The 12,259-nt window shown below is 35.4% G+C and overlaps 1 protein-coding gene across 1 annotated transcript in view; it reads left to right on the top strand.

The window, feature by feature from the left end:
• LOC149783787 (uncharacterized) overlaps window positions 1–12,259 on the top strand; it is a 138,841-nt gene that overhangs the window by 19,069 nt on the left and 107,513 nt on the right. Inside the window, exons 6-9 of the mRNA XM_089932912.1 lie at window positions 2,063–2,089; window positions 3,565–3,733; window positions 6,830–6,993; window positions 10,431–10,511. Coding sequence (XP_089789038.1) covers window positions 2,063–2,089; window positions 3,565–3,733; window positions 6,830–6,993; window positions 10,431–10,511 — 441 coding nt within the window. The remainder of the gene's footprint in view (window positions 1–2,062; window positions 2,090–3,564; window positions 3,734–6,829; window positions 6,994–10,430; window positions 10,512–12,259) is intronic.

Raw genomic sequence — 12,259 nt, 5'->3', positions numbered from 1 at the left:
TTTGCATTGCATTTTGCTACCAGACCTTGTTATGTACCTAGAAATCTACCAATTGCTGGGGCACTTGTCATTGCATGATTGCCATTGATTGCATTAAATATACAGTTCATCGTCAAATTGCATCGAAAGTAGATACTAGGGCACCAAGTAAATATATGTGGTTTTCTTTATACAATTGAGTCCTTCTTTTAATACAAAAGCATATAGTTTTTAACACTTTTGACAAATTTTAACTTCAAAACAACTCTTTTCTAAAGAGACTTTTTAATACCAACATATGCATTTAAGCAGTGTAAAGATGTAGTTTTTTAATGTAAATTTTAATGAGCTATATGCAGATTTTATGATGCCCAATATTCATTCTTGTTTCTAGCGATTTATACATGGTTGTATTTGTAATTCAAATTTTATATGAGAGTCTGCAGCCTTTGATTTCAAGCATGCGCATTTTTTCACACCAGGTTGTTGTTGATTCCATCTAGTAAGGGTCAAAGGTGAACCTTTAAGAAGTCAATTTCATCCTGGAAAAATGTGGAACCCCTGTTTATTCTACAATAAATTCCTTGACCAAAACATTTTGGATCACATGCATGTGAGATAATAAAGTGACCAGTAGATTCACTGGTCTAGAGTTTGAAGGTATATGCATGTTAAAGCCTCGTAAAATCATAATTGTTTTTTCTTAGAAACTGTAGTTTATGACCTTATACCTTGCATAAGGTGTGTGTCATTCAAACCATTGGGTCACTAGCCTCCTGAGTTAACCATGCTCTACCAGTCCCAATGCTGTGGACTATTAAAAATGGGACTGATATATAATTTGTTGTTTACAATGCTTGTGTTTATCATTTTACTGCTGTTTGAGAAAGCCAGAGATGGGCAGGTGACCAGATCTTAAGCTTTTTTAAAACTATATTCTTGCCTCACCTAAAAAGACTCTAGCCATAAATTAGAATGCAAAATAATCTCACTTTAGATATGTAATGCATTAAGAATCAAACTCTGCAGTATAGCAAGTCAATATTTTGCTGAGTTGCAGACTTTGATTGAATAAAAACATAAGCCTCATGACTTATGAATCAGCCATTTACCTTTTTTTATTTCAATCAAAATATATGTTAATGGTCATATTTGACAAAAGTTGAAATCAGTAGTTCCAAACCTTTTTGAGTTTGATGACCCCTTCTTAACTTTAGACAATTTTGTGGACCCCGACCTGTTAATAGTTGTAATTTTAGGCCAGCAAAACTACATGAATTTGCAGACTCCACCAGTTGGCTTAAATGATATTTATTTCAAGAAATATCATCGCCATATTTTACTGAGTAATTGCCCTTGATTAACAGATTAACAGAGTATACTCATGATTCACTGAATTCTCTTGGTTCACAGTACTTCGGTCATTTGGTTGCAGGCAGCAATGCAAAATAGATATTTTAGTTGCAATTTCTTCTTTGTACATGTAAGAAATCATTAATAAAAATTATATGAAATACAGTATTAGAATGTTAATTTCTTTAAACTGTAAAATTATTTTAATTTTTAAACATTATGTGTTCATGAGCTGAATCTCAGCAATTAGAAGACTGTATCACATGCTAATTCAAGCATACAGTCTAAAGTTCATTTTGCACCGTTTTTTAATGTTATCTCCTGTTCCATTTACTATTTGGTGCAAAAGACCCAGTTACAATGTCAGTTCAAGATCATTACTTGCGTCTTTTCTATAAATGTCCCATCCTATTTGAAATTAAGTTAAAAAGAAAATCTATACATGTTGACTCTTTTGGAGACAAAAATAAATTTATGCATTATACAATGCCACATGGTTCTGAATTAATGGCACTAAGAAACACTCATACATAACTTCACGACCATCGCCATGTCCATATTAAAGTATTTTGTGATGATTCATCTATTACAGTTTACAAAGTATCATGTTTAATTTTACTGACATTTTTTATAACAATAAATCATTTTATTATGTGAGTTATAACTGAATTACTCTTATTATTATTATTATTATTATTTTGATAGTGATTATGATAATTATCATTTGCAGGGTTAGAAACAATTCCTACAGTTCAAGGTGAGTTACTTGCAAATCTGTTGATGTACTATGGAATCTGTTTACATTGAACCTCATATATCCAACACATTACTGGTTTCTTAGCCCATACTTCTTAATGCCTACCACTGTACTATATATGTGTCCTAATACATTGTACAATGCATTTTAAATAGAACATCATGCCAACACTTGATTGTATCCCAATACAGCTATGAAAAGCTTTGCATCTTAACATAGTATGGATTTTAAATAGAACAGCATACCAAGAATTGACTGCATCTTTTTACAGCTGGCTATGAAAAGTTCTGCATATTGACATAGTGTGGATTTTAAATAGAACATCATGCCAACACTTGATTGTATCCCAATACAGCTATGAAAAGCTTTGCATCTTAACATAGTATGGATTTTAAATAGAACAGCATACCAAGAATTGACTGCATCTTTTTACAGCTGGCTATGAACAGCTCTGCATATTGACATAGTGTAGATTTTAAATAGAACAGCATGCCAAGAATTGACTGCATCCCTGTACAGCTCACTATGAAAAGCTTTGCATCTTGACATAGTATGGATTTTAAATAGAACAGCATACCAAGACTTGACTGCATCCCAGTACAGCTCACTATGAAAAGTTCTGCATATTGACATAAGAGTTTAAATAGAACAGTATGCCATGAATTGACTGCATCCCAATACAGTTGGCTTTGAAAAGTTATACTAATTACCTTTTACCATACTTCAAATCTTTAAAGCCAGCATCCTGTAGGTTATTTTCAAGTTCATTTTAGGTGTTATATGAATTTTCTATCATCAGGAGTAAGTCAGTAAGAAAAAGAATGATGATTATAAGGTCAGTGGTTCCAGAATTATTTTACTTTTGGAAATGTGACAGATGTCAGCCAGATGAGCAATCATAGACATAAGTGAGTCTCTTGTTTTCAATTTCAAATAGAATTTTGGCATGCTTATACATACTGCATACTTTCTACCTGAGTTATTTCAACATACGATGCAGAGGAAATGGGAACTAAGTGTCTTTCCCAATGACATGCTGAGGCAGCTGACCTGTGTAGGTATTATAGGTTCAAATGCCCTACCTAGACAAGCCCAGGTAGGCTGCTTAAGGGTATCGTTTCAAACCATAATATCCTCAGCATTACACAGCCTGTTAAAAGTATAGTAACTGAAAAACCAATAAAAACCAAATTTGTACCCACTGGTATCACTAATTCAGACAGGGCTGAGTACATCAGGACTTCTGTATCTCATGGAAAAATGTATAGACTAAGAACAAAAGGAAACTTGTACAAATTTATAGAGGACGTCAGTGTGTAAGATTATTTAAAAACAGCAAAATTTTACAAGGAAATGCGCAAATATGGTTTCTGACTAATTAAGTAAAAACTCAGTTAAGGTTTAGAATTATCCAAGAATTGATACCATAATTTATAAATGTTCTTGAAAACTTTTTTTGCTTTTTGCCTGAATAGATGGTGGGTACAGGTCACTGATCGAGGGTATTCGGCTTATGGATGGAAACTCAGATTATACAGGCAGACTGGAAGTTCTGGTGAATGAAACATGGGGAACTGTCTGCGATAGGGATTACACCTTTGATATCAACTCTGCTGCATCATTTTGCTTTGAATTGGGATTCAGGTGTTGTAAATAATTTATAGAGGATATTTTCTTTTCCTACATTAAAACCAGATATATTTAATCATGTGCTACCAAATAACATGATATTTTAATAGGTGGCAAAGCCACAGGATAAAATATGTAGTTTTTGGTGCCACAAGATGAAATATATCTAGTATTAACATAAGCAAAGAAAGTTTTTTTTTTATTATATACCTAATTTGCTGCAGAATTGAAGTTTAGAAGATAAAACTCACTCTTTTGCACAATATGCTCTGATCCCCTATCCCCTTTTAATAAAGTTGCCTTACTTTCATAGCCTGGTCATAAAAAGATATATTAATTACAAAAGTAATAGGATGTGGTTGACCTAATCTGTTGAGGTAAATACACTTTTTGTGTCATTTTGTAAACTATTTGACCCAATTTGAAAGAAAAGCAAGTCTGATTCAGCAAGGTATCACATCGGGTTTGTCATTTTTGTCAAAGAAGTAAGGGGAAATATCTTTGGCGAGACGTGAATGGCAATCTGGTCAAATTTCCTTATCAAATATTAATTTCTAATTGTTTGAAATGTAAGGTAGTTTATATTTATTTGTTTTAGATCATACAGTACTCATTTTTGTTGTTGCATGTACAAGTTTTGTAGGCACACACAATCAAGCATCAAATGGCATAATGGGGAAATCTTTTATTTTCACATGTGAAAATACAAGAAAACATGTTATGAGAGACTGCCCCTTCTGCCAACAAAACGCGGTCTCTCAAGACGGGTAGTCTCTCATAGCAGATTTGTACGACAAAAAAAACAGTTTTCAAGGTCCAGTTTCAGAACAATTTCAAGAAAAATGGCCACAATCACTGTACATAATATTCAATTCTTTATTAATAGTTATTGCTAAAATATTGTATGCATTCATCTAATAACAAAATTAAATAGCAATAAAGATATACTTCTATCATTAAACACGAAATCACATTTACATTTGAAGATCACATATTTTAGCAAATGAAATTGTTTCTGAATTACTCTACATATACGCTAGTCTGGTTTATGACAAAAACTGTAAAACAATATAGGCATAGAAGAAAAAAAATCACTGGTAGCCAGCCTATTTTGTAAACTTTTTATAAAAAAAATTTAGAATGATATGAGCAGTTGTTTTTACGGGGATTAAATAAAGGTCGGTAGAGTTTATCCTCGTTTTGCGATGCGGTCATTCATAGCAATGTCGAAATGCATATTTTGCCAAGACATCGCAGTCGCTGGTCGCATTCAGCAGGTGGTCACTCATAATAGAGCATTTATATAATAAAATCGATCCATGCATTACGATTGTGGTTGGAAACGACAGGTGGTCGCTTATTGCAGAGGTCGCTCATAGCAGTTTTTACTGTAAAAGGATATATGTTTTACATGTGAAAATATTTTTCAGCACATGATAGGCTATATGTGGTAGCCAGTATTAATGGTGGAGGAAGAACCCAGGAAAACCCCTGGAAAGAACCACCGACCCACGAGAAGCTACTGGCGAGCTTTCTCACATACCCACATTGGCTGAATCCAAGACTCGAACCAACGCAGACAGAGGTGAGATGGCAGTGATCCGTAACGGAGAGCGCTTTAGACCACTCGGCCACTTGGGGCCCAAAATATGAGGATATATTTTTCACATGAAAGTATAAAGATATATTTTTCACATGTGAAAGTATAAGGATATATTTTTCACATATGAAAATAAAGGCACGAGAAAAAAATATCAAATTATTTCATCAACTAGTCTCTATATCTCGCACTTAAATATATAATAAAAGCTTATATTTGTTTATGTTATAGAATTTCCTCTATTACCTGAAGGAAAATATATCAATCGGAAGAAACAAAGTCTTTCATATTTGCTTATAATGTTTTAATCATTATTGATCTATTACTTTAAATAAAAATAAAATCAGTCAGTGCAATTTATGATTTGCCAAAGAATATGGGAAGGGAAGGTAGAATGTGAGTATCAGATGATATGGGAACTGTCACTGTGTTTTGTAACCTTGTAATGAACATCGCTATTGACATGCCTATGATATGTAATTAGGTTTCAGCTAGTTTTTAAATTATGTACAGTGGTGTGCTGCTTTCCATTTATCTGCCTCACATTCTTAAGATCAATGTCATGGCAGTGGAAAATTATAATTCTGTGTCTATACTATGTATAGTTGGCATATTGCATACAGGCTAAGACGGCCAGTCCAGACTGGAGGTCAAGATTCAACATAAAGAAAAATGTATTTTTGTGAATTATATCCCATGTTGAGATTATAATTGTTTAACCAATTAAAGTATTTTACTGAAATTTTAACCAGTTATAGGTCATGACTAGACCATGCAACACTTGCCATAAACATTCCCTGTGTCAAGGTCTAGATCACAGAAAGAGAAAATGTAAGCCAATAGTCTGTTTCCTTATCCAGAATGTTACCCCTACAGATATATTGATGAAACCTTACTTGGTCCACACATTATGAAACAATAGACAATTCCATTTTTCAGAGATCAAGGACATTAATAGGGAAAAGATGATGAGAAAGGCATGTCATTTGCAATTTGTGATGCTCTTTGTTGCAAGTTGTTTTCAGTTTCACAACTTAAACAAGTTGCTGTAATGAGTTTATCTTAAAAAACATTCATTGTGTTCAAATGCAGTTTGGTGTCCGGTGCAAACACTCTATTAGAGGCAGATATGCATTTTAGGGGAATTCATTTTATATACACTGCTTTAGACTAGAGTTATAATTCTTGTCCAATAAATTTTTGTCTTTCCATTGGACATTTTGTGTCTGAGCCTCCATCATAGCTTGAAAATATTTATGTTTAAATATTCTGATATCAGTTTGGTATGTAAAGTGTCTTTAGGACACAAGTGTACTTAATAAACTAAAGAATTTTGTCCCATTCACTTTACTGTTAGAATTATGTCCCTTTACATTCTGATTCAGTTTAGGACCATTTGTGACTTGGCTGTCTTTATTATTATTATTGCAGTATAGTGTTATTTTTGTAGCACTAGTAGTAGTAGTTGTTGTTGGTGTTTTAATTTAATTTTATTTTTGTTTTCTGTGTAGTTACACTGGTTTTTGGGAGTATGACAGCTATTATGGTGATGGCCCAAGAACACATATAAATAACATCGTTTGTTCATCAGGACAGAGAAGTCTTGACTATTGTACCATACATTTTGATTCCTTCTGCCCAGACAGCTTTGGAAGTAACATGGGACTTGAATGTGGTAAGTACTGTCAAATTCCTTGGTCAAAATTATGTTCAAAATAGGACAAAAGAGAACCAAACCTGAACTTTGCTCAAAATTTCAAATTTGAAAACACCTTACTTAGAGTCAGTCAACATTAATTCAGTTTCATGTAACACGAATTGCAGAATCTTATTATGCATATTGTTAAGAAGCTTTTAGCATGGTTATTTTTGCAGAAGCAACCAATATGCTTATGGAGAAACAGGTGGTATGGAATCCAATCTCCATTGGTTTGCTGCAAGCTTTTCCTGGTCAGAACAGACAGTTGCAAGCTCTCATTTACCATCTGTCTTGATATGACAGAAATTCCTGCAGTTTACATACCAAAAGATACCAGTTTAGCTCTCTTATCCAGCTTGAACATAAGTCAATGGGCCTGTTTGAAACAAACTCATTTATTGTATATCTGTTACCATATGACTTTTTATACTTCCACAGCAACATATTTGGACATCTTCCATAAACATATGACCACCTAAATGCAGGTCAAAGGAAAGAACATTCTCATATTCTTCGTACATCACCTAGTTTTTCTGACTAATTGGGAACTCTAATCTTTTTCCATCCCATCAGTTCACCCGTCTGGTTATATACTTTCTCTTGCACCTATTCTCTACTTTTGGGTGGTTGGATTCGTCATCCTTGCATGATTCATTTCTGACATGAAATGGATCTCAACCAGGGAGTTTCTACAACTCCTTGGATAGCATTATGCAGCAAAGGATCTTCTGCCACTGGGGCACGTAAAAATGTGCCATTTACAGATTACATTTCAATCTCAAGTGTGCTCCCCTTCCATGTCATCCAATTACAGAAACAAAGTTATGAGAGAGATATTATCATTCCAGGACCAGAGGCGCAACCAAGGTTGGCTCATGATAGAAATACCTCTCAAACTGATGATACGTGATGTGGCTCTGTGTACCGATGCAAGCACCTGTGGATGAGAAAACCATTTGTCACTGGATTTAGGCAATGTCAGCTACCAGCACAGTGCATAGAATATGGTCCCTTTGTGAATCTCTTGGAGATGAAATCTATCATCAAGGCCTTCTTTTTTGTTTGGAATGACATCATCAGACCAAGGTCTAGCATATCATCTCATACAAATCGGTGGTTTTAACATTCCTCCTCAAACAGGACAGCAGTAGTTCACCCCAACTCTGCATTCTGGTCTGGGCAACATTGTGATCCAAATCAGACACATTCCTGGCAGTTTACATGTCTTGGCCAATGCAAGGAAGGGACAAATTCTCCATACAGAATTGTATCTCCATCCTTTGGTTTTTTATTACATTTGCTTGCTGAAGCAGCTTCTGATGATTGATTTGTTTGCAGCCAGGTGGAATAACAAACTGTCAACCTTCATTTTCCCCATACCAGATCCTGAAGCTTGGTCCATTGACACTCTTTCTCTTAGTTCAGAGGGCATGTGGGCCTTTACCTACAGCCAGTGATCTTAGTTGTTTAGATTATATAGAAATTGATGTACCAGGAGAGCGAATGATTGCCTCTCACCATGTGACTAATTTTGGATCAACATCCTTCTTGGACTACCAAAAGATCTACCCAGGAAGGTCACAGCCAGGCTGAGTCTTCTCAAACAATCTCTGACCATTATGTTTCATCCTTGCCAGAACTATCTTCTCCTTCATGTTTAGCTTTTGTCTAGTAAATCTTACATCATGAACAATTCAACCATTCAGTTGTGGAATGAATGGCAACTGCTAGGCAGCCATCTACTTTAACAGCTTATGAAGGGAAGCAGCATGTTTTACAGGGACTAATGCAATGTCATAAACATTTTAATGCTTCTTACCCACAAGTAGCTGACTTTTTCTTTGGCTGTTTGAGGAGAAAATGTATTAAGGCTATCTTTCTATGATATCAGATACATTCTGTCATCATGGCACACTTTGTCGACTTTTGATATCCATATGCCTAGATCACTTATATTGTTTCATAAGTGGAACCTTTCATGGGATTAAAAAATATTTTATCCTTTAGCCATGACCGTGCTGAAGCTCCTTCCATACAAAACCTGTTTCATGATAGTCTTCAGGATGGCATGTAGATTTAGTAAATTATATCCCTCTCTGTTGTCCCAGTCTACCTTCAGTTTTGATCAGATGGCTTAGTGGTACTTATGATACGATCTGGTTTCATTGCCAGGAATTGGTTGTGGTCAGTGGGCAATCACAAAGACATAATACAACCTCTCTCCTGTATTGACACTATGAAAGAGATTTTCAAGCAAGACCCAGTACATATGTTTGACTTTATAAGAAGTGAACAAAAGCAGTTTGTAGAGCTCAGAGATACTTCATTCTGCAAATTACACAGTAAACCTTCTTGAGTTCTTTTCTATGAGATTTGGTTCCATTGAGACAAATGGATCTGGTAGACCCAGTATCAGTCACACGAGTGGCTACCTAACCAAATTGACATCAGCACAACCTCCGGATGGGCAACCTGTATGCCTGTTGCTGGATGGTCAAGAAATTGTATGTGGTAAGAAGATCTCTTTCTTTCATCTTCCCAAACTTAATTACCTCACCTGTGGTTATGCTGCTCACATGTTTGGAAAGTGGTTTTATCTGTGGAATCCAGTCTTCTTCCCTCAGAGGTTTAAAACTGAGAGATTGGTTGGATGCAGACGATCAGCTCCAACTTTATTTTAATCTTAATCTTAATGTAATAAGTGAATGTATTCAAAGGGGAAAGGAAATTTTTCACTAAAGTATCTTTCTCCTAGATTACTTACATTTCTTTAATAAACCCCTATCCTTCCCACCATGAATTACATGATGTTCAACTCAGTTTTAAACTAGCACCACCTGTAGGTGGTAAGTGGAAGTAATGGTAAAGAGTTATTCCCTCTTGTCTAAGATATAATGTTGGCAGAAAAGTTGTCTTTTGGAAGGCTAATTTGGGAGGTAGTAGGGCTTATATTCCTAATGTTAATGTGATTAGGTAAGTATGTGGATTATTGTGTGATGTTACTGCAAGTTATGTTTACATATTATTTTTCAACTGTTTTGGCATTTATATTTGTATTTATGACCTTCTTTTGCTGGAATAAAGCAAATACATTTTTCATTTTATCCATTTTTTTCATGAGAATGCAATAAGACCTGAACAGGATGTTTGCCTGACACTGTTTCATAAAATTTTTATGTCACTAATATTCTGTTATTGTGGATTCATACAATTTTCAAGACATTTATTGTTTGAGCAAATAATAACACACGCATGATGTGACACAAACAAACAGTCATACAAGTTTCTCAAAAGAATGTATTCTTTTTGTTGGTTCAGGCAAAATAAGTTCATTATACACCATTGGGTAGGTAAGCTACTTCAGACTTCTTATACTAATGTCAAATTTGTTGATATTTCTTTGTTAATTTCAGTTCCAGCTGATCCATCTTGTAACTTCCGTACATCTGACTGTGATTATCATGGTGACAAATGGTATCGGACCTTTGATGAAGGTATATTACTTGGAATATCTGAATACTGTGTCTGCAACACATATATAGGACCAACACCACATATATAGGGCCAACAACACATATATAGGACCAGCAACACATATATAGGACCAACAATACATATATAGGACCAGCAACACATATATAGGACCAGCAATGCACATATAGGAGCAACAATACATATGTGGGACCAGCAACATATATATAGAACCAACAATACATATATAGGACCAACAACACATATATAGGACCAACAACACATATATAGGAAGAGCATCACATATCTAGGACCAACAATACATATATAGGACCAACAATACATATATAGGACCATCAACACATATATAGGACCAACAATACATATATAGGACCAACAATACATATATAGGACCAAGAATACATATATAGGACCAACAATACATATATAGGAAGAGCAACACATATATAGGACCAACAACACATATATAGGACCAACAATACATATATAGGACCAACAGTACATATATAGGACCAAGAATACATATATAGGACCAACAATACATATATAGGACCAGCACCACATATATAGGACCATCAACACATATATAGGACCAACAACACATATATAGGCCAACAATACATATATAGGACCGGGGCCCCGAGTGGCCGAGTGGTCTAAAGCACTCTCCGTTACGGATCACTGCCATATCACCTCTGTCTGTGTAGGTTCGAGTCTAAGATTTGGCTAACGTGGGTATGTGAGAAAGCTCGCCAGTAGCTTCTCGTGGGTTGGTGGTTCTTCCCGGGGTTTTCCGGGGTTCTTCCTCCACCATTAATACTGGCCGCCATGCATAGCCTATCATGTGCTGAAATTGGCATTAAACCCCACAACAACAACAACAACAACATATATAGGACCAACAACACATGTATAGGGCCAACAACACATATATAGGACCAGCAATACACATATAGGAGCAGCAACACATATATAGGACCAGCAACACATATATAGGACCAGCAACACATATATAGAACCAACAATACATATATAGGACCAACAATACATATATAGGACCAGCAACACATATATAGGACCAGCAATACACATATAGGAACAACAATACATATGTGGGACCAGCAACATATATATAGAACCAACAATACATATATAGGACTAACAACACATATATAGGACCAACAACACATATATAGGACCAACAATATATATATAGGAAGAGCAATACATATCTAGGACCAACAATACATATATAGGACCAACAATACATATATAGGACCATCAACACATATATAGGACCAACAATACATATATAGGACCAACAATACATATATAGGAAGAGCAACACATATATAGGACCAACAATACATATATAAGACCAGCAACACATATATAGGACCATCAACACATATATAGGCCAACAATACATATATAGGACCGGGGCCCCGAGTGGTCGAGTGGTCTAAAGCACTCTCCGTTACGGATCACTGCCATCTCACCTCTGTCTGTGTAGGTTCGAGTCTAAGATACGGCTAACGTGGGTATGTGAGAAAGCTCGCCAGTAGCTTCTCGTGGGTTGGTGGTTCTTCCTGGGGTTTTCCGGGGTTCTTCCTCCACCATTAATACTGGCCGCCATGCATAGCCTATCATGTGCTGAAATATGGCATTAAACTCCACAACAACAACAACAACAACATATATAGGACCAACAATACATGTATATGACCATCAACACATATATAGGACCAAC

The sequence above is a fragment of the Sinohyriopsis cumingii genome, chromosome 14, assembly GCF_028554795.1.
Source record: "Sinohyriopsis cumingii isolate HCF-2022 chromosome 14, ASM2855479v2, whole genome shotgun sequence".
Lineage (NCBI taxonomy): Eukaryota > Metazoa > Mollusca > Bivalvia > Unionida > Unionidae > Sinohyriopsis > Sinohyriopsis cumingii.
This window is presented reverse-complemented; position numbering and strand designations above follow the sequence as displayed.